The 22,548-nt window shown below is 57.6% G+C and overlaps 3 protein-coding genes across 3 annotated transcripts in view; 1 reads left to right on the top strand and 2 right to left on the bottom strand.

Annotated features, from left to right (window-relative positions):
* CORO7 (coronin 7) overlaps positions 1 to 1,768 on the bottom strand; it is a 38,339-nt gene extending 36,571 nt beyond the window's left edge. The window contains exon 1 of the mRNA XM_086472834.1: positions 1,709 to 1,768. Within this exon, the coding sequence (XP_086328960.1) occupies positions 1,709 to 1,768 (60 nt within the window). The remainder of the gene's footprint in view (positions 1 to 1,708) is intronic.
* A 1,390-nt stretch (positions 1,769 to 3,158) lies between these two features.
* Positions 3,159 to 14,879, top strand: DNAJA3 (DnaJ heat shock protein family (Hsp40) member A3). The gene is made up of 11 exons (XM_086472861.1): positions 3,159 to 3,354; positions 3,537 to 3,664; positions 4,132 to 4,215; positions 4,958 to 5,164; positions 6,254 to 6,406; positions 7,362 to 7,509; positions 8,341 to 8,405; positions 9,266 to 9,394; positions 9,819 to 9,934; positions 10,636 to 10,733; positions 13,771 to 14,879. Exons 1-11 carry the CDS (start codon positions 3,159 to 3,161, stop codon positions 13,791 to 13,793), a joined length of 1,347 nt encoding a protein of 448 aa, XP_086328987.1. The 3' UTR covers positions 13,794 to 14,879.
* Positions 14,880 to 15,836: 957 nt separating this feature from the next.
* NMRAL1 (NmrA like redox sensor 1) lies at positions 15,837 to 19,571 on the bottom strand. The gene is made up of 5 exons (XM_086473214.1): positions 19,532 to 19,571; positions 18,877 to 19,115; positions 17,739 to 17,988; positions 17,067 to 17,257; positions 15,837 to 16,007 (listed from the first exon to the last, which is right to left on the bottom strand). Exons 1-5 carry the CDS (start codon positions 19,569 to 19,571, stop codon positions 15,837 to 15,839), a joined length of 891 nt encoding a protein of 296 aa, XP_086329340.1.
* Between the last annotated feature and the right edge of the window lie 2,977 nt (positions 19,572 to 22,548).

Consider the following 22,548-nt stretch of genomic DNA (forward strand, 5'->3'; position numbering starts at 1 on the left):
CCCTCGGTGTGCCGCAGAGCTCCCCCACCACAGGAACTGACACCAGGACAGCGGTGACAGCAACGTCCCTGTCCGGAGGATGCCATAACCTTGACATGGCCAGGCGTCCCAGCACCCACACCACACAGACATGCGTGCTCCTCAGGCCGGCCATTGGCAGCAGCTCATCTGCACCCTGAGCCTGGCTGAGATTTTGGGGACCTGCCACCTGCCCTGCAGACACACTGAGCCTGGCAGGCCGTGGGGATGGTGGATGCTCGAGGCTGGGCACAATGGCAGGGGCCACGACGTCCCCTCCTACAGCTGAAGACCAGGGGGATGTTTCGAGTACTTGCCGGGTCTGGAAAGGCACACGAGCACAGGCCGGGCCAGCCTGAATCAAGGATGGCTTGGCTGGGAAGTTACAGGGAAGAAGAGCACCGACGTCCAAGGGCTGGGAGATGAACGTTTTGGTGGCCCTGGGGGTCCCCAAATTCTTTTCAAAGGCAGCAAGATGCAATGTTTTTTAGCAGCATCACCCATCCACTTCTGAGCCCTTCACTTCTGAGCCCTCCACTTCTGGCCACATGGCCTACACCGAAGGATACCAGCTTCCCACACCTGCGTGCCACCCCAGCACAACTGGTAACCGGAGCGGCCTGTGCCATGCAACTGGTCCACAGTGTCCCTTCCCCATGTGGGGTCCCGGCAGGGACCCTGCTCTAGCCGTGCCAGTGCCCCTCTGCCCCACAGGTAGGATCCCAGCACCCGCATACACCAGGGCAGAGCAGCGGCAGCCTCATTCACAGCCATGGTGCTGCGGAGATGCTGGGAAAAGCATGTCTAGCTTGGGGAGCCCTGGGAAGGCTACGTGTCCTGATAACACCCCTCAACGTGGCTCCCCGGGCACAATCCATCCCTGACCCAGTATCTCTTCACGAGCAGAGATGGATCATGACGCTTGGCACAGTTGGGGCTGGTTATTCGCAAGGCAGAGGCAGGAGCTGGGCACCACCTGGCTCCGTGCTGCCCACTGAGACCCACCAGATCTGTCCAGCCTCGGCAGTGCCGAGCTCTGCAGCTCATGGGCAGGGTGATGGAGCTCAGCACCATCCCGCAGGGCCCCAGCGCTTCCTCTTTGCCTGCGGAAGCGGGGTGGCAGGAACCGGGGGGCCCAGCATTTCACGCTTGGGGTGCACACTTCCCCAGCTGGCCCCTTGTGAGCCAGCGCTGCTCGGGGAAGGCTGGGCACGGGCGAGGGACCAGGCTGAGCTGGGACGGTGGGCATCACGAACCGGGGGCCAACCGCCTGGCCAGGGCCCGGCAGCAGGAGGGGTGCAGGCTGGCTCCCTGACGCCACGGGGATGGGTGCCCCAAACCAGCGGCACGGGCTGCACCGGAGCAGCTCCCGGCCAGGGTGTGCTGCACCGCCCCGGGAGAGGGTCGGGGTTCCCCGCCGGCACCCGGCTGCAGAGCGCCCCATACCAGGGAGCCTCCGCGGACACCGGGGCGGGGAGCGGCGGGTGCCAAGGAGAGGCCGCCCGGACGACGCTGCCACGCCATGGCCGGGCACCGGGCGAGGAAGCTGGGCACGGCCCCGCCATACCGGCGATGCCGCAGCAGCGAGAAGCCGGAGCCGCGCCCTGCCAGGGCCGCTCCGCTCCGCCCCGCCGCCCGCGCAACCCCCTCCCCCGGTACCGGACGGCGGGGAGCGTCCCGCGGCGCTCACCTCCCTGCGGGGCAGCCGGGCCTCGGTGTGCCGGAACTTGGACGCCTTGAAACGGTTCATGATGCTCCGGTTGCACCGGACCGAACCGAGCCGCGCCGCACAGCGCCGCCCGCCCCAGGGCCACCGGCGGCCACGCCCAGGTCACTTGACCCCGCCCCTCCGACGTGACCACGCCCCCTCCGGACCCCTCGCCTCACGCGTGTCCTGTGCCCCCGGCTGTCCCCAGCAGAGGGGTGAGCGGGGCTGAGACCCCCCCGCCCCGGCATTAGCCCTTGGGGCTAAACCCCGGCGTCGGAGCCGCCCCGGGGGCGGCTGTCCCGGAGGGGTGCAGCCCCCTTCCCTGCCTCCCGCAAAGAGTCGGGGGCGCCAGACCGACAGCTGCCCACCCACGAGCACCCGGGGCTGTGACACCGCCCCCCCCCCGCCCGCGCTGTTGCCCAAATGTCCCGCCGGAGAAGGGGGCAGCTGTTCTTCAGGCGCCAGGCAGAGAAGAGGGGGACAGCGGGAGGTTCCCAGTCCCGTGGGCTCTGCGTCCTCATCCCCTCCCCGGCCTCGCCAGCCGGCGCTGAACAGAAAACCTTTGTGGAGGGACAGCTGCCGGGGAAGGGCGGGAAGGGCAGGCTGGATCCGAGCCCTCTGGGCCCGGCTACAGCGTCACCCAGCCCGGTGGAGCCCCGGTCCCCATCCCCGCCGCCCGGGCTGTGACACCCGTGGGTGCGCAGCGAGAGCAGTCAGGACCTGACACATCCCCCCGCCGCTCGGCCTTGATGCCGAACCTGGGCGCTGAGGAGCGTTTAAAAGCGCCGGGCCTAGTAACGCCGGCAGGAGAGAAAGGCGCCGGGCAGGAGTCACCCCCCTCTCTAGGGAAAAGCTCCCGCCCTCGGTGCCGGCCGTGGGCCAGCGCGGCCCTTCGGGGCTCAGAACGGCCTTGGTTTCCATCCCCCCGGTGGAGCTCCATCCACCGAGGCCGGAGACCAGCGGAAGAGCCCTGGCAGGGAGCACCGAACCCGCAGCCCTGCCGCAAGGCAGCTGCCCTCCGAGTCCAGGCTGCCTCAGCCCCTCCGGAGGAGGGCAGCGCAGCGCAGGGCGGTGCGGCGGCTGGCTGGGCCTGGCTGCCCCGAACCGGCCCGCGGGGACGAGCTCTCCCTGGCCAGGGTCCCAAACCGGCCCGCAGCCACCCCGGGCGCCCTCACCGGGGTTCTCCCGGTGCCTCCCCGCCACGCCGGGGGTTCCCTCCACGGCCCCCCCCAGCATCGCGGCCCGCGCCTCCGCAGCCCAGGCCCGGGGGTGACGGCGGGGTGGGGTGACACGGCCGCCGCACGGCGCCTGCGCAGCCACGAGCGCTCGGTGACGGCGCGGGGCTCCTGCGCAGGCGCGCTGGGCCCTCCTCCGCAGCTTGTGCCGTCGCGCATGGCCGGTGGCGCAGGCGCAGCGCTGCGCGCGGGCCAAGATGGCGGCCGGGAGCTCGTCGCGCTGGCTCGGGGCGGCTGCCGCCGTCGCCGCCGCCAGGAGCCGCGGGCCGGGGGACGGGCGGCTGCCGCTCGTCTGGCTCGTCCGGGGGCTCAGCCTCCCGCCGCCGCCCGCCGCCGCCTCGGCCCGCGCCGCCCGCCGCCTGCTGCCGCTGTGCGCCGGGCTCTGCGCCGTGGGTGAGCGGGGCCGGGGGCGGCGGCGGGGCCTCGGCGGGCCGGGGCGGGGGGCGGCGAGCCGCGGGCTGTCGTGTCGGGGCCGGGCGGGGGCCGGGCCCTTTCCTCCGGCCTCGTCCCGCTTCCTGCCCTTCGCGGCGCCGTCCCGGCCCTCACCCCGGCCCCTCTGCCCTCCTCTCCCGCAGGGACGAGGCGCGCCGCCGCCGCCTCCTTCCACAGCAGCGCCGCGGCCCGAGCCAAGGAGGACTATTACCAGGTGCTGGGGGTGCCCCGCACCGCCACGCAGAAGGAGATCAAGAAGGCTTACTACCAGGCACGTCTGACCGCGGGCCCTGCCGGGGGCGGGGGAGGAGGGGCGGACCGTGCCAGGGCAGGCGGTCGCCCGCCGAGCCGCGGCCGAGGGCCCGTAGCCAGGTCGAGCAGCCGTGGCTACTGTACGGCAGAGGGCAAAACCGCCTTTGAGATCCCCGTGGTCGGAGCAGCTGGAGGCAAGGGGAGGTAGCGTTGGGAAAACTCCGTGTGTGGGTTCGGGGAGCCCTTCAAAAGTGAGGTCTGCCTCTGCTGTCATCTCGGGCCTCCTTCCTGAAGGTCCTGGGATTGCTGAGAGATTCAGGAGCAGCTTCTGTAGCTCCTTATATTGAGATGATAACGGAAAATGAAGGCCTTTAGTTCCCTAAAATGTAGAGTGAACGGCAAACTCCGCCTAATGTGTTTTTCCTGGCACGTGAGCCATTCTAATTACTTTTGTCTGTCTCTAATATTTGAATTTTTGTTGTTTAGCTGGCAAAGAAATACCACCCTGATACAAATAAGGATGACCCTAAAGCCAAAGAGAAGTTCTCTCAGCTGGCAGAAGCCTACGAGGTAATATGCAGGATTTTATCATGACGCAAAGGAGGAAAGATTGGAGGGTGGATGGGGAGAAACATTTCTTGTGTGCGCTTCCTGTAAAACTGCGGCGGGTTTTTAATGTCTTGTACTTCAGGCTTGAATGTCTTTGTCCCACCAGCGTCTCCAGGAAATTCCTTAGCTCACGTATCTGATTTAGCTGGATATGTTTTGGGCTCTTCCAATTTGTGCTCTTTCCTAGCGGTGGGCGACTGGCACAGATGCAGTGGTCACTGCAGTGGAATTATTGGTCAGCTTAAATAGACAAAAAAACCTGTCAGCAGTTACTAGCTGTGTGAGACAGAGGTACCTTCCACCATGCTCCCCCAGCACTGTTTCCTCCTGCTCTTGAGCTTGTTCAGGAATCTTCTTGTGCTGGTTTGCGCTCTCATGGGTTTTCAAATTTCCCCCAGCGCTCCTGTCGCCAGCTCTTACACAATACATTAATGATCAACTGTAGGATGTCAGTTATTCTTGCTTACCAAAAATTAGTAAGATCTTGTCATTTTCCTGATGGTGAGCTGAGAAGTACCAGGGAAGAAGCAGCTTTTCAGTAATTCCCGTGCTGCTGAGAGCTGGGGTAGCACTCCTGACGGCAGGAGGGTTTGGGAACCTGGGCTGGTGGCAGAATGCCAGCAGCCTTGAATTCTCCTCAGAGACGCTGCTCTGCAGAGACAGTTCCTCGGGGTCCTGATGGCATCGTTGTTTTGCCTCACAGGTGTTAAGTGACGAAGTGAAGCGGAAGCAATACGATGCGTACGGCACGGCTAGCTTTGATCCGGGCACAGCAGGCGCCGGCGCGGGGCGGCAGTACTGGAGCAGCGGGCCCTCGATTGATCCCGAAGAGCTTTTCCGAAAAATCTTCGGAGAGTTTTCGGGATCCGCTTTCGGCGATTTTCAGAATGTCTTTGACCAGCCACAGGAGGTATCGAGGGTGTTTATTTTCTGAGTCATTAAATGAAAATGAGCAATTAAAAACTCCAAAGCTGGGGAGGGACACTGTTCTGTCACAGACCACTCTGGGAGCGAGCTGAAGCAAAGAATTTGCTTCTGGGAACGCAGGCATGTGACTGTCCCGTTGTATGGGTGGGAGAGTCACGTATTTTTGGTAAGCCGTGTAGATCTGGCCTCCACACCTCCAGACAGAATATTTTTTCTGGACTTCAGCTGCTTCATCTGGTGGTTACTGACACCAGTTGGTGCTGCCAAGCAGTCCCATCATTGTAGAGGCATCTTTTGATTTACATCTGTCTGCTTTGATCTGTAATGCTAAAAACCACAAAATACCTTTTAACTATAAAACAAGCCTTCCAGCGTGAGGTTTGACTGCTTAATTGGCTTAAGTTGGCAACTTAATTGGCTTAACTTTGCAGTGAAGCCCATAATAAAACAAACCTGATCACTTGTTCTTTGTACTGCAGGTAAGTGCTGTGTTAAGTGTGGACAGTGTTGGTTCGTGTGCTGCCTTCAGAGATGCTCGGTATTTGGTACTTCGGGCTTGACTATAAATGACCTTTTTATTAGAAACGGAATTTCCTATTTTGTGCATTCATCTTTGCTGATGAGTTCCCTTGGTAAATGCAGAGTTCACTGAGGAAGGGCAGATGCTGCCATTGGGGTTGAAAGCCTTCGCCCTCACCTGCTGCTGCGTTCCTATTGAACAAAACCTTTAGAAATAGTCAGGGTTTTCCTGAGGGCTGAAGAGGGCTTGACTTCTATTTTTACATCCTTCTTTTCTATTTTTAATCTCGTTTCTGTTACGCAACTGCTCGTCAGACTGGTGTAATCATCATTCCTGTAGTGTTTGGTCTCCTTCTGTACCTCCTTTTATTTATATGAGACAGTTTATCGCTCACTCCAATGAGGCAAACCCTGCTGAAAGAGTTGTGTAAAATATCTTAAAATACATCCAGGTAATGGGGCAGGGGGGAGAAATTTGGCCTAAACCAACTTCAGTCTGCTTAAGACCCCATCGCACATCAGCTGCAGCTTGCTGTCCGTGTCTCCTGTGCAGTATATCATGGAACTGACGTTCACCCAAGCCGCAAAAGGCGTTAACAAGGAGATTGTGGTGAACATCAATGACTCCTGTGAGCGATGCAACGGCAAAGGACACGAACCTGGTACCAAAGCGCAGCGCTGTCACTACTGCAGTGGCACTGGCATGGTAAGTGCTTTCTGAGACAGAGGTTCTGCTGTGCTTTTCCTTCTTGGGGCAAGTCAGTCCCTTCCACAGGGAAGAATTCTCAATACAGTCATCAGCTTCTCTTGGGTGAAGCTGAGTTAATGTGGACTTGATGTTCACAGGCACTAGGAAGAGTTTTGTTGTGTTAGAGCGCTGTGCCCAGCTGACAGCGGTGGCCTTCAGGCCTAGGTCATCTAGTATCGTACATCCAGCAAAGCGGATTTATGTAGCGTAACAGTTCTGAAATGACTTAACCGTGTTTATATACCGTAACAATTCTGAAATTACTTGGGCATGAAACGGAATACTTTGAATTGAGGGCTGGAGGGAGGAGGAGGGCGATGCTAGCTGAAGGGTAACCATGAAATAAGATGATGTGTGTTACAGTATGTAGTGATCAAGCTTCAGGCTTTCAGTTTCCACCCATCAAAATGGCAATGGGTCTGTGACCAGAGTGTCTTTCTCTGCTGAACAGATGTAGTTGGTCAGAGGAGGCTGCAAGTTCAGTCCGTAGCTTGGTCTCCATAACGTTTTCCTGGACACCGGCAATAACTCGTGTCCTCGGATTCCTCAGCATACAGGTGTTTGTAGTTCCTGGTGAGATAGTGCTGTGAGGAGCTTTGTCCCTGCTTGCACGTTAAAGCCTAGAGGTGGAAGGTGTGGCCTTTCCCTTCCGCTTGCCACAAGACAGTTGCTCGTAGTAGCGATGGTTTTCAGTGGAAATCAGAATGCGGTGGCAATCGAACCTGATCCAGCTTCTCACCAGCAGCATCCTCTTTGGATTTGTGAAGTGGTTTTCTGCTGAAGGCTATCGCTGTCCTGTCAGGAGGAGTTAGGAGGACTGCGATGTGCTGGGCCAGTCACGGGCAGCGTTTGGTGGAAGGGAAAAGTACCATCTCTTATTAAATATTTGTACAATTTGTGTTTTCCTGACTAGGAGACGATAAACACCGGCCCTTTTGTAATGCGGTCTACGTGCCGGCGATGTGGTGGCCGTGGTTCCATCATAACAACGCCGTGCGTGGTGTGTCGAGGAACGGGGCAAACCAAACAGAAGAAGACAGTGGTGGTTCCCGTGCCAGCTGGTTAGTGGTGTACTGGTGTGGCGCCCTCTGCTAAATAACTGTAGGTGCTTGCTACTGCTTGGCCAACAGCAAGGCACTTGCCTGCAAAGCACGGCTGGTCCCTGCCAGGTACGAGTGAGAGCAATGGGGGCAGTTTTGTTGCAGAGGAGTTCTCTTAAGGACAAAGCAGGCGGTAGCTTGGCAAGTGAAAGCGCTAGGAATGAGATGAGCTTTATGGCTGTGGATAGAAACATTTGCTTTGCCCTTTGTGAGCTGAGGTTTTGGCTCTCGCATGGATCCTTCTAGGCAGCTTTTGAAGAGTGAAAGTCTCAAAAGGTTTTGCTGCCTTGGGTCTTGTGTTTGTCCTTGATGAAGCCTGGGGAGAGGGTGGGAATCTGGAAAGCCTTAGGTTGGCTCAGAACAGTGTCCTGATGGCCTTCCTCACCAGAGAGGATAAAGTGAGCGGTGGGGCTGAAGCCTTGCTGCTTTGAAACCACCCTGGGTGAGCAGCCTGTAATGTTCCTGCAGCTTGTAGAGGCTGCCGTGTTCCTTAGTCCGATGCCTTTCCCTAAAGGACGCTGTAGGGGTTGAAGTCACGAGCCTGCTTGGGGCGCAGTGGTCACCTCAGAGGTATAAACGTGTGCTGACACCTCCTTCCTTTGGCCACAGCTCCTGGGCTGCTGTGGAGAGTGTTTCTGAGCTGCCCTCTGGTAGGTCTTGTGCCTGGTGCTCTTGGATGTGCGGGTGCTGCTGCGGTGGCCGGCTTCTGGGGATGGCAAGGGTTGTAGGTGTTCAAGTAGCGCGTGGATTATAACACAAGGTAACATTCCCTCTTGTTTTTTCTGATGGCAGGCGTTGAGGATGGGCAGACAGTTCGGATGCCTGTGGGGAAGAAAGAAATTTTCATTACGTTCAGGGTATGTATCGTTACGGTGTTGGCTGTTTTCCGTATTTAAGTTGGTTGCTCATTCCCTTCACAACTGCCTGGGAAGCGACTGTCTCAATGGGGGATGGATGGCGGAGGAAGAGCGAGTGATCCTTTGAAACAGCTGAGGTAACACGATCCACGTGAACTTTCTGAGGTAGCAGAGATCTGCATTGTAACGAGGGGTGAAGTCTGCTCGTGAAGAATCGCGCTGCTCGTTCCAGGACGAGGCCCTGTGGTCGCGTGCATCAGTGCAGAGCAGGTTCTTGATGCCTCGAGTCTTTGACTTGGAAGTGCGAGGGAGCTGCCTGCTCGCAGGTGTGGAGTGCTGGGGGAGGGCCCGCGAGAGGCTGGCTGCTCAGCTGTCCTCTTGGGGCCCTCTTCTCCTGTAGGTTTCCTGTCACAGGAGGCTCTGTCAAGGAGAACACTTTTTTTCAGCACCTTTTTTGTGGTGTAGGAGGATTCAGTTGTCTTCCAGCTTGTGAGGCCGCTGCAAAGGTGCTTGCCTCCCTCTTCCCTAGCTTTCCCCTGTTCAGGGTAGTGGACAAGGCGGTGTCTTGTCTGTCTCTGCAGAACCATACTGATAAATTAACAGCATGGTTAGGGGAGGGAGTTGCTGAGATGGGCAGCAGGCATCCTCCTAAGCCTCTGGCTAATTACGGTTATGTCAAGATCTATCTTCTTCTAAAAGACTGAGCATGAACTTACACTTCTTAGCTATGCAGCTTGTGGATGGTGAAGGGTCTGACTACAGCGTTCGGGTATGTTTTCTTCTGAGAACCTTCAAAGCAGTTTACTGTGAGAACTTTGTGATGGTGTGCTCACTTCTCTTTGGAACTGCCTGCCTTTTAGGTTCAAAAAAGTTCCACGTTCAGAAGAAATGGAGCAGATATCCATTCAGACCTCCTTATTTCAATAGCACAGGCTGTCCTGGGAGGCACAGCCAGATGTCAAGGCTTGTACGAGACAATCAATATCACAGTAAGTACCGTTCTGTGGAAGAGCTTGGGCATGAGTCGGTGTGGGACAGCAGAGGCTTCTCCTTTGCCGCAAGGGTGGTGCAAGTCTCCGAAGTCTGCCAGTACTGCGTTTCAGACTTCTTCAGGATTGAGCCTCAGGTAGTTGGTGACCTGCCTGGTCACACCTCCTTGGCCATCGCTGTGCAGGGACAGGGGAGGGAAGGGCCGGGTAGATTGCTGGACAGACTGGCTGAGGTTCTTTACTCCTCCCTTCAAAAGCTTTCTTGTCGTTACTGACGTAGCTTCTGCATGTGTCCACGTGCAGGAACGTACCAGATCTCTCCCATCCCACTTTGAAGCTTGCTGGAGAAGCAGTTATTTTTTTATAGAGGAGTAACATCATTGGTTAAACGAGAGTAATGAGTGCAACACCTCTGTGTTCGTAGATACCCCCTGGTATTCAGCCAGACCAGAGAATTCGAATGAGTGGGAAAGGCATTCCCAAGGTTAACAGTTACGGCTACGGAGACCACTACATTCACATAAAGATAAAAGTTCCTCAGTAAGTAGAGCCAGTACAAATTTCTGTGAAATATTGAACTTTTTGCAAAAAACATTGTTCAGAAAGGTTTTGTGAAAGGTTTTGCTTTATCAAGATCATTAATTTCTCACTCTGCTTTTAACTCTACTATTAGCTAGACTTTTTTTGTTTTGTTTTGTTTTAAATAATACCATTTGGCAACCCAGCCCTAAAAATCCTAAACCCTGGAAATAAGTAGTTCTGCACCTGCGTATTTGCCTGCCCATCTGTGATTCTGTCTGGATCCCGGCTATGTAAATTCAGTGTTTGGCTTGTAATGAGTCTGTAACATGGCTCAAAGGAACTGAACTTCTTGGCTATTGCTTTTCAGTCCACTTGGCCACGCTGGACTCCTGTGGTGAAGGGAAATTTTTAGCTTGTATCACTGCACTCGGCAGTGGAGTTCATTTCCTGAGGTCTCCCCACCAGATGTTAGTTCAGAAATTCAAAATATTTTGGCTTTTCAGTTTGGTGAAATGCAGCGGGTTGTATCTCTCCCACTGGGGCTTATTCTTTCCAGGTTGCCCATCTTAGAGCACCATAGGGATTCTCGGTGTATGCCAGGTGTGTTCATCTGGTACTTCCAGTAGCTGCTTTGTGCTGCTGGAGAAGGCGAAGGAGGTCTGTGGGTAGATCCGTCCCTACAGGCAGCCGTAACCAACCCCTCTGTCTTGGGCCTGCAGGAGGCTGACGGATCGCCAGAGAGCCTTAATGATGAGCTATGCCGAGGACGAGGCGGACGTGGACGGCACGGTGAACGGAGTCACAAACACCGCGTCAGGTGAGCGGTGGGAGTTAGTGCCCCTTCCTCATGGAGGTGGCCTGGGGAGGAAGGGGAGCCAGGGTCACCGTGAGACAGCCTGTCCGCACAACCTGCCAGGCATGGTGTACTGGACAACGCTTTAGGGTGATGTTAATGGGCTGTAGCCCAAAGCAAGGAGGTGGCCTCTTCCCAGAAAGCTTTGCTTGAATACTTCTGGGCCAGTTGCGCAGAATAGAGAGCGGGTGTGGAGACCCTCCGGGGTGCTGACCAGCTGTGGTGAGTCTCGCTGTGGTGATGAATGCCTTCTTCTCCCTGCCTCTGCCCCGTGGCAGAAGTCACTTGTCTTAGCAGCAGAGGTGGAGGAAGAGAGCATGCCTCAGGCCAGCTCTGTGTGAGCTAACCCCTCGTGCGTCCCGCCGCAGTGGGGACGTTTCTCCTTGAAAGCCGCAGGGGGCTGTCAAGGCTGCTCGGAGCCGTGCTCTGCACACGGGGGAACGTTCACTGGCGCTGAGCGTTGGCTGCACACAGCGTCCAGCCTGCTGGAGGGAGTGAAGTCAGCTGGGAGCTTCGCAGAGCTGCTCTTTCAGCTCCACATTACAAATTTTGATTCAGCAGTTACATGTTTTAGGTGTTGGGGGTGAGGTACCTGGCATCAGCAGCAGCTAAAGGCAAAACATGTGATGGAAAGTAAGGCAAGAGCTTTGTCTTTTGCTACTTGAAAACGATTTTTCTTTGTTCATACTGGAACAACGAGCTGCTTAAAGCCGTTTGGATTTCTTTTTATGCTTGAAACCAAAAAGGGTCTTTATGACTGCGTACAGCTAGGCAAAGGTGAGAGTCTTTCAAAGCTGCTAAATGATCCCAGGATCTTGGGTCCTCTCTCACTACACATGCCAAAGCCCGAGGAATATAGGGTGAAGTTCAGGATATTGGGAGGCAGTATCTGCCAAATACTTACCAATGTTACCTTCTATAGTGCTTCCACAACACAGAAGTTATGTCTTTTCCACTGTGGTTAAGTATTGAAGGTCAGTCTTGAGGGGAAAGGGAGAGATCTCTGAGCACAAAACTTTAATTCCAGCTTTTTAAAGGCATTTATGTACCGAAAGAAAAAAATGCTCTCCAAACTTGTTTTTTTAAAAAGCAAACCTGCCAGGTTTTACCACAATTAAGCCCCAAGGTGGATTAAAAACGATGCCAGTAGTTTGCGGTACGGAGACAGGCTGTTGCTGAAAGCGTGTCCTTGCTCTGGGAAGCAGAAACACCCCGAGTGGCTGGAGGCGTGTTCTGCCGCAGGCCTCGGTGTTTCGTGCTGTTGCATCAGTCTGAGCCGGGCAGGCAGCTGTGGGAGGACGGGGAGGACTGGACTTTGTGTTCTCTGTGCACAAAGAAAGCTCGAGGAGGATTCAAGGGTGTTGATACTGACAGTTTTACTGCAGAAAAAGCAGCGAAGAGGCCTCCTTTGTTCTTGCTGTAGCCACTTCTGGAGGGACAAACAACTTCTCAGGACCTGTTTATACAGGAAAATATGCTCGTTGCTGCCAGTAAGATTCCTTACCTGGACACCAGCTCTGAAATACTTGCAGCATTTTTCATTCTAGCCAGAGTTCATTTTCTCCTTGATACTGTTTGTCTGAGCATTGCTTGAAATTACACGAAGCAGGCTCCTGGTATGGTTTCACACTGCTTTGCTCTAAAGGGTCACGACACGACCATGAAACAGGAAGAGATTGTTCCAGGGATCACCAATACAGCTTTTTTTTTTTTCTTCTGTAAAGTATGGCTGGCTGTGGTCAATTTGACAACTTGTTTTTAGTGGCAGACTTTTGAGTCCAAGCACCTGTTTCCAAAGCATGTGACATCCCCAACTCAATTGTGCAGTGGGAGAATTCCCTCGCCAGTTGGAGGGATGAGGAGAGGGGAAGGGAAAGGTGTTACCTGGGCTCATGGTCGTCTTTTCCACTTCTGAGGTCTGGGCTTTCCAGTGCTTCCACTGCAAGTGGCCCGGTACAGTGGCTCGCTGCCAGGTGCAGCCCTGTATGTGAGGATGCAGGCAAAACCAGCTGCCTCAGCCACGCCCCGTCTAAAACAACCCTCTCGCTTCATCGGGGGTGCTGGCTACTGGTGGGAGATGTATCTGACTGCAGCCCTTTGCTGTTTGTGTCCAGGTGGCAGGGCCACGGCTAGCGCTGACGCAGGCGGGGATAGGCCTGAGGCTGAGGAGAACAAGGAGGGATTCCTTTCCAAACTTAAGAAAATGTTTAGCTCCTGACACCCCATTGGAGGTAGGAGGCCTCTTGTGTTTTATTGTCTTTCCCCCACACTCAACAGAATTTGCATTTCTTGGGCGGGAGCAGCAGCAGAACCACAGCATTGCTTCTCACTTAGCCTCAGGCCTTCCAGCCACTGGTGTGAAAAGCCCTAGCTGTCCCCTGTCCCCTGGAGCCAAAAGCCAGCGACTAAACTGCATTGTTGCTGCAGCAAAAATGCTGGGTACCTCTTCAGGGCAGTCGCTGGCCTCCCCTGCAGCTCTGCTTCCTTCTCCACTCTGTGCCTGTACCCAATTCAAAGCACCGAGGGTGTTCCCAGTTAGCTGGTCAAGCTGGGACTGGGCCATTCTGCCGCTAGCGCAAAGCCTGGGCTTGCCCTTGGGGCTGCAGAGCGGCCAGTGCCAGGGCGCTCGGGCTGGAGTCGCCCCCACCACGGGCTGACAGCGCCGGGAGGGACCGAGCCTTGGGCGTAAAGCACAGCGACGCCCCCGTCACGCGAACAAGCGCAGCGTGACACCTTGGGGTGCCACTGGGGGGGTGTTGACGCTGAGGGAGCACTGCAGACTTGAAACGGTCCGTGGCAGCCTCTGGTGCCTTGGATTCCAGGGGCTCAGCTTGCTGCCACCACAGGCTTCCAACCCGGCCGTCCTGCGGGGCGACAGAGCGTGGCGGCGGGTCAGGCAGGGAGGTGCTCTCGGCTCGCGAAAGCGGGTGGCGGGGGCTGCCGCGTGCCTTGGGCGCGTTCGGTCAGGAAATGGTGAACTTCCCTCTCGCTTCAACTGCAGGGAAGCGTTCTACTGGGAGCTAAGGGCCAGCAGCAGCAGATCGTCTTCGCAGTCAGGAGCGAATCATTCTGGCAGTGGGCTCTGGAGAGCGAAGGATGTCAGTCAGCAGCACAGTGAGAATCCCAGCTGGAGAGGCTACAGACCACTGAGGCACCAACAATCATCATGATACAAAACCCACCCACCGTCCTAGGAAATGGTAATGAAGGAAAACGCCAGCTTTGCAGAAATGCAGCTCTTGCGGCTGCTCCACCCTCCCTACTGCTGCTGGAAGCTTATTGGGTAAAAATGAAAGTGGAAATATTAATTTAGAATCCAAAGCAACGGAAATGTGAAATAAAAATTGTCCTTCCAGCACAGAGTGGAGCAGTTTGCTGTATGGAGTCTGAGATGGCTGCTGCTCGCTTGGGTGCCCTTCTGAGTGCTGGATGTGCTTGGTGAACTCCTCACTGCTTATTTTCTCCCAGGAGACGCGGTGGGGCAGCGAGTTTTAACCTTGTCTTCACGACAGCCCTCCTCCCTGCCCTGCGCATCTCTCGGAGGGGGAAGGCTCCCTGTGGCTGGGACTCGTCAGAGCCCCGCTGCCCCGGCTCCCTCAGCAGCCGGGGGGTTTCTCAGTCCTGCTGATTTCCTGCACAGAGAGCAGCGACGGAATCTGCGCTTTGCCTCGGGTTTCTCTTACCCCCCAAATTAACTCAAGTTACCACACAAATGCTGTTACTTCTGAATGGGTACAAGTTTATCACCAAGCCCTTTGCCAGTTTGGGACAAAGTCTTTTATTACGTTAGCGCAACACTCATAGCATAAATGAGCGGTCAGTCGTTGTCCCTACGTGCGTGAGAACACAAGTGAAGTGGAGCACTCCTTCCTGGTGGAGTTGAGCTCTTGCAGTGAGTATTTTCATGGTTACTGTAGCCCGCTGTTGTTAGTTGCACTGTGCAGTACCATCAGCCCACGTACTAACTGACCAGTTAAACAAGGACGTGGTGTAGTCTTGCCCTTCTTAATTTGCTGAAATAAAGCACGTGTTGCCTCCTGATTAAACTGTCTGTAAAGTGATTCTGTATCCATGTAAATAAGATTGACTTCATAAAGTTATTTAACACGTGCTGTGCCTTGTCTACCCCTTTGTCTACCGCTTCAACCTTGTCTGTCACCCCCTCTCCCTCCCCCAGTAACAGGAACAAAGGTCTTCTCTCGGACAAGGAGAGGACAGGGCTGGATGCCTTGAGCATCTCTCCACTGGCTGTGCTTGCCTTTAAAGCATGGGCAAAGACTGCCAAAGCACAGAGCTCTTACCCGAGCAGCTCCTTAAGCATCTGGTGCTGTGGGGGAAGGAGCTTTTTAGTCTTAACTCCTATGGTTGGACAGTCTTGAAAAGGTTTTACTTAACTCACAGGTGTAGTGACTGAAATTAGTTCTAGGAGCCCAAAGGCCAGGCCCTGGCTGAGAGCTGACTTCAGGAAGGAGGCTCAGCTCTCACGTCACGCGGCACAGGAAGGCTCTGCCCACTCCCCTGGTGCCAGGGTGGTGCCAGTGCAGCACTCTTTCTCTCCAGGGGTGCTGCTCTGCCCCATGGCTCACCTGTGGTGCCTGAGCCTGGCCCATGGAGGAACCCCAGTGTTTTCTGTTTGCCTAGAGCTGGTTGTGGGCCGGCCAGGGGTACCTGCAGAGAAGGCACTACTCTTTGGGGCCCAGAGGTACCACACATCGCCCACCAAGTGGTCTTGCTGGCTGAGAGCTGCCTGGGAAAGAGCGTGATGCTGGGAAAACAAAGCTGTGAAAAAGCCAGAATTGATAAACACCTCCCTGAAGACAGAGTGCAAAGGTGGTGCTTCTCCCACCTGCCTGCAGCTGTACAGCCTTGCCTCTTCCAGTTGTACTGGCCTAAACAGTCTCAACCAAGTCGCAGGAGAGCCCTGGAGCACCCACGTGGACCACAGCTCTTCCCAGCTCCCACAGGGTCAGCCTTGCACCCGGGCGCCAGCGGAAGGGCAGCGTGGCTCAGCACAGCTCACCTCCGTGGTGCTGCAGAAGCTCAGGTGGAAGAGGAGGGAGGGCAGGGTCAGAAGGCAGCCACGTTGTCCGCCACCCACCGATGGAAGGTGCGGGCTTTGGGGTTGAGTTTCATGGTCAGGTCCACGTTGCGATCCGGCTTCAGGGTGTAGAAACGGAACATGGCGGCCAATTCCTTGGCCCCGGGGAAGCCACGTTTCTCATACTCCTCTGGCGAGATCTGCAAAAAAGAATTGGGGAAAACCCAGCGTTGTCACAGGGCAGAGGCTGTGGGGGGAAGCTGAAGAAGGCTGCCTTAGAGCAGCCTGCCACGGTATTTCCACTGGTGAGGAGGGCTCTGCAAGCCATTTCGGCTGGGGTTGTGTCAAGGAAGCTGCAGCCCTGCAGTGTGAAGAGCAAGGTGGAGGAAAGCGCTCACCAGAGCATGCTGGTGGGAGGTGGGACGAAGCAGACCACTGTGGCACGGTCAGTGCTGACCCAGGAGTCCCCCCCCAGTCCGCCCTTCCAAGGGTGGACCCCTGTGCTTGGGCCCTGGGAAGAAAAGAGCTTAATTGTCCCCGGGAGAGCAGAACCCACAAAGAACATCAGACATGCTTCCCTTCTGCTGAAACGCGCTTTGTTCTCAAAGCAGAGAGCCACCGCGCCCCTCGTCAGCACAGCCAGAGCACAAACAAAAAATAACAGAGGTCCAGGAGTGCTGTAAGGTGACACGGCAAGGCCCCGGGGCAGGGTGCTGAAGGGAGGGGCACATAGCAGAGACCTGTTCTGTAGGTGCCCAGCCCCTGGCTCTTCTGGAGACTTCCCGCTTCAGTTATCCCTCGGAGCCAGGCACAGCCCTGCCCAGGGGCACCCGTGCGCTCGGTGACAATACTGACAAGGCAGCGTCGGTGCCAGCGTGTGCTCCAGTCGCACACGGGGGCAGCAGGACTAATCCTGGACACCAGCGCCGGGTTGTACCAGACCACGCTACGAGGGCCCTCCGCCCCGGCAGCTCCTGACCCTGCCGCTGGGGCAGGACAGCACTCGTTTCACCACTGCTGGCCGTGCTCAGCCCTGTCACAGGAGCCCCCGCTATTCCAGAGGGAGAGGCCGGACACGCTGCTCCTCTGCTGCTGCCACCCCCAGCCAGCAGCAGCCTGGCCTGGCAGGGACCTGCGGAGCACCTAGCTGTTAGGAAAGCACAAAGATCGTCCGCCACCACCTCAAGGCAGGCCCCAGGGCCCTGAGTCGGCCCCCCCCCACCTCAGAGACATCACATACCCCAAGGGACACTTCCTACCTTGCTGGCTTTCACTGTCTTGCCAGTCTGCTGGGAGAGGACAGCGGCGTACTCTGCCTCGGTGAGCTTGCCGGTGCTGAGCCCAATCACTTGGCCTATATACTCCTCTGGGAACTTCAGCAGGCAAAGCACAACAGGCCCAACATCCTCCACTGCCATCCCATCCATGGGGGTGTCCCCCATGGGCAGCGCTGTACGGGAGAGATTGATCCCAGTCAGAGCACAACCCAGCACTGAGGAGGTACAGCTGGAGTTTTTGGCACCCAGCCTCTGAACAGGAGGTGAGGAAGAGCCAATAGCACCTGCAGGGCTGAGCTAAGAGACCATGAATGGCCAGAGCAGCACCGTGACTCAGGTGGATCTGCAGTCCCACCTCTGACCTCCTACAGCACAACTGCAGGGAGCCAAGGTGTCAGAGACACTCTGGGATCTGCAGAGCAGCCCTCAGCACCAGAAACAGGACTGGGACCTCACTTATTTCTTACAGTCCACGAAACAGATCGCAAGGACCATAACACAGCTGCCACTCGCTGTGGTCAAGCTGGCACAGGCCTCTTTTCCCCGTCAGTCTGCAGTCCTGGTGGTTCCTCCACCCCTCAGTGAGCCTCTGCACAGCGGGAGCGGATGAGAACTACTGGACAGTGACCTGGAAAGCGAGAGGTCCCGTCTTACCCAGGACAAAGGTATCTCCCTGCGGGACCTTCTGTGGCTTGAAGATGGAGAGGAAGTTCTCAAAATAGAACGGCAGTCGGATGATCGTGGTGGGAACACCGACTTCCCGGAAGTACTCCTCCACCTCGCCTTTGCCGTCAAAGTGGAGCACCTCCAGCCGGCCCCCTGTCAGCTGCTTCACGTTCTCCAGGCCGCTGTACACGACGTGGCGCAGACCGAGGTGCTTCGACAGGTCAGCCAGCCGCTTTCCCTGCGGGAAGGGTGGAATCGGCCATGAAGAGGAGAATGGGACGTGCGGAGGCTCTCATCATCCCCATATCCCCCCATCCCCTTTGTTGCACTGGGCAGGAGGGCAGCATCCAACACACGCCAGCTGAGCAAGCTCCTCAGCATCTGGCACCCCGAGCCCTCAGCTGGAACCAGGGCCGAGCAGGCCCTGTGAGTTGCTCAGGTGGAGCCAAGTCCTCTGCTTACACCATCCACACCTTCCAGCTTCTGTGCTAGCTCCTCCACAAAGCACCAAATGCCAGCCCTAAAGATCTTATCTTTTGTTTGCTGCCATCCAGGCATGGCAATCATGCCACCTTATGAAATCTGTCCCGGGGTGAACACCGCCCTTGGGGGAGGCCCTAGGATTTCTGAAACCGCAGCACATTTTGGCCTCAAAGCTGCAAGTGCAGAGCACTGCAGGATTGCAGGCAGCAACAGTCCTGGGAAGGCTCTGACTTCACACACTCGCGCTGCCCCCACTGACTGCCCACACTCGTGGCCAGCCGAGTCTTCCCACTCCTGCTGCTCTGACTCCCAGGCAGTGCTCTCTGCCACACCAGGTCTTGTGGCATTTAACGCCTCCCTGCAGGCACCAGATCCTGGAGCCTGAAGGAAACAGGGAACAAGTTCTGACTTTACAAGAGCTGGCACCTGGTTTGTTTGCGAGGCCTCGGGACTTTTCTGGACTGGCCACTTGAACCACTAGGGCTAGCAAGGCTGCACTAAGAGCAGTCCCACAACCCCCCACCCTGATGCCACACGGCTGTCCCTTGATGCCCACGCCCCACGCCCCCCCCCCCCCCCCCCCCCCCCCCCCCCCCCCCCCGGCCATTCCACATGTGGTTCCAGTTAAACCAAGCACTGGCACCTGCTCGATTTCTTTCTCTTTGCTGCAGTGCTCCCAGAAGTCGGTTACAACAAAGGCTCCGTAAGCACCCGCCAAGGCCAGCTCCAGTGACGACTTGTCGTTCTGATCTGCCTTCACGACCTCAGCTCCCCTCTGCTTCAGCTCCTTGGCCGCCTTCTTCGTGGGGCTCCGTGTCACCACGCGGACCTGGAAGGTCCCATCTTCTAGCAGAGCCCGGGCCACGGAGCCCCCCTGAGCCCCTGTAGGTACAGACCAGTTCAGAGCCCCGCACTGGGCTCTGCTCGCACGGGGAGCTGGGACGAGCTCGGACTGTGGGAAGGGGCTGCTCGACCCCGCGCTCTCCCTGGGGCACAGGGACCGAGCCCCTCCAACCCATCCCCCTGCCAGCCCCACCGCCTGTTCCCTGGGCTGCTGCTCCAGCCAGGCGGGCGCTTCCCGGACCCCCCGAATCTCCAGGGGGCCGCACGGCCTGGGCGTTTGGGCAGCTATGGACGCCCCTGCCTCTGGCTGCCGGGCCCCCAGCAGCACCTCTCCCCCGCAGCAGCAGCGCAGGGCACCGTGGCGCTGCCCAACCCTCGCCCTTCCCACCGGGCGCCTCCTTCCCGGGGCTCCGGGAGGGCCGGCGGCACCCCCGGGCCTTTCCCCGAGCACTCACCGGTTGCCCCGAACACCACGATCAGGTTCTTCCCAGCCATGAGGGGTCCCGGGGCTCTGCCAGGGCGAGAAGCAGAGAGGTCGCACCGCCGTGCGGGCCCGGCGGAGGCCACGGCCCAGCCCCCGGCCCGGCCCCGCTCGGGAGGGCCTCCCCGGGCACGGAGAGGGGCGGCGAGGGCGGGGAAGGGACGGGGCGGCTGCGGGGGCCGGTGGCGGCGCGGAGCCGCGTCCCCTCAGAGAGCGGCGGGCGACAGCGCGGGTCCCCTCACCTCGGTTCGGCGCGAATCGGCTCGGCTCGGCTGGCCCCGACCGCGTTCGGCTCGGTTCGGCTTGACCCGAGTCCGTTCGGTTCTGCTCGGCCTCACCCGACTCCGCTCGGCGACGTGCGGCGGGGCGGGGCGGGGCGGGGCGGGGCGCACCTGTCCATCCCGCCCGGCTCCGCCCACCGCGCCCGGCCCGGCGGGGTGCAGCGGGGATGGCCGGGGGGGGGGGGGGGGGGGCGGCGGTGGCGCGTCCGTGGCCGAGCCGCCAGCTTCGTCCTCGGTCCCCGTCCGCTTCCAACCCGAGAGCCACGGCGTGACCCCCCGGGGGGGTCCTTAGGGGTTGTTCCGCTCCCGCCCCGAGGACCCGGCGGCGCCCCGAGCCCTGCAGCCCCCCGCGCTGCCCTACCGGGAGGGGTTGCAGGTCCCCCGGTAACGGCTCCCCAGGAGCATCCCCCTGCCCCTCGGGCGTGGGGCGGTTCGTTAGCCCCAGGCACACGGCTTCTGCGTGAGGCTGAGCTGGGGGTCGGGCCCTGACCGCCCCCCCGCGGGCGAGTCCCTCTTTTCCGGGGCTTTTCTGACCGCCCCGGAGGGCTCTGGGTCACCCCGGCAGCTTCGCCGCCCCCTCGGAGACAGCGAGCAGGGGCTGGGGGCACAGTCACCCTGACGGGAACTCCAGAGGCTGAACTTGGTGACTACGTTGGGAAAGTTGGGGTTGAACCAAGCGAAGAGCCCAGAAAATACACGAGGGACGTATTAGATACAGTTGCAAAGCAATAATTGAGGAGTATTAATTAAAGTAAATGAATAATTGTGAAAGCACGAGGTACAGCCCCAACTGGGGCGTCTGCACAGTCATTTTTGATGCGAGGGATCTTTAGCTACAGCTTATCGGGGAGGTGATGGCTGATGGGACTTCCCAGACGCCATCTCCTCTTGAAACTGGCCTCCAGACAGGGTAGAAAATGACCAACAGACCTAACCCTTGGGAGAGGACAGGTTTGAACCCCTCACCACGCACAGCTCTAGGACCGGCAGAGAGCAAGGCTTGTACCCGAAGCAATCCCTGGGAGATCACGGCATCACAGAATGGTGGGAGTTGGAAGGGACCTCTGGAGATCATCTGGTTCAATCCCCCTGCCAAAGCAGGTTCGCCTACAGCGGGTCACCCAGGAATGCATCCAGACGGGTTTTGAATATCTCCAGAGGAGGAGACATGATGCAGAGCCCAGAGTAGTGGCCAGAGGTCCCAACTCCTGCTTGCCCCCACCTCTCATCCCCAAACAGAGTTCACCATGTGCATGAGCCCACCCGGTCCCCCACCAGCTCTCCACTGTGAGAGCTCCATCAGCCACCATCATCTCCACCATCTTCTCCACCACTATCAGCCATCAACCACCTCTCAGCTAGACTCGATGAAGGGAAAAATGTGTAATTTCAGACTGAGATGCAGCTCGGTTAGAGCTACCTGTTGGACATAAACGGACTCCACCAGAGCAGGTCTCCTAACAGGATGTGCTGCTGCCATCTGTTTTCATCACTGACTTCTGCTTACTCTGACCTCTCCCAAACCACCCCAGCAGCAGCAGCTTTTGCCCCCCTGCCCAAAAAAGCTGTTGGGCATAAAGCAGGCAGGAAAGCCCACCGCGGTGTGCAATTATCCTGTTATTTGGGTGAGCTGTTCTTCCCCCCCTTCCCTGGGCACTGCCGCTCTGCCGCGGGACTCGGGGAAAGTGGGTTTATTTACTTCGAGTCTCAGTGCTGCTGTGCCACCCTGCCCACCTGCCTCCAGGGATCTTCCCTGCTGAATATCTCAGAATTAATAGGATTTGCCTAAATGCCAGCAAAACCTGTTCTAGGATTTACAAATGAAGGTTTTGGTAGAACCAAAATGCAAAATAATGATCAACGCCACGTGCCTGGGTGGAGCTGGGGAGGGGAGATCGCGCAGGTCCCGCTGCTGTGCTGGCTCCATGGGTGTGGGTGCAACGCTCCTCGGTGCCATGAGATCCACCTCTTTAGAGATAAATTCACAATTCAGCACCTGCAGAAAAACGGCTTTGGAGGGAAGGGAGTTTATTCCTGCCCCATTATTCTGCTCTTTCAAGATACACTTGAGTTTACTCACAGAGATGTTGCCGTGCATGGCCCAGCAAAGGGCAGAGCTGCTGCAACACCAGCCTTTTCCATGGGATCTCCCCAGCGTTTCTGGCTAGCAAGGGGGTTACGTAGCAAAACCCCTCGGCTCTCCCAGGCCAGGGTGAGCTCATGGTTCTGCTTTGAGGGAATTTGGTGTAATTTGGATGTTGCTCAGCCTGGTTTTGTGGCTTTCCTGGGATAAAGCAGGTGGGGAATTGGCCACGCACCGAGCATCATGCCGGGCCAGACGCCGCTGTCAGGGGTCACACAGGCTGCGGGTGGTTACTGCACGCTGCTGTTTTTCGGCAGATAACTCACATCGATTTGCATAGGCAACAGCCCTGCGCTGACAGGAAGGAAGATCGAGCAAGACCCGCAGCACAGGAAGGGGTGAGGAGCAAACTGAAAGAGAGAAGAAGCCACCGGGCTGGAACTGGCAGTGGCGGGCGGCTGGGGAAGCCAGACCCACCTTCCCCAGGTGCTGCCCTGAGCATCACCCCCGGGCACCAGGTCCCACTGCCTCCACGGGTCCCCCAGGGGCAGGGGCCACCAGCCAGAGGGGCTTCCATTTTCTACCTTGAACTTGAGCATCCAGGCAAGGCAGAAGCAAAGCTCTGGG

The sequence above is a fragment of the Leptosomus discolor genome, chromosome 14 (genome assembly GCF_034619465.1).
Source record: "Leptosomus discolor isolate bLepDis1 chromosome 14, bLepDis1.hap2, whole genome shotgun sequence".
In the NCBI taxonomy this organism is placed as follows: Eukaryota; Metazoa; Chordata; class Aves; order Leptosomiformes; family Leptosomidae; genus Leptosomus; species Leptosomus discolor.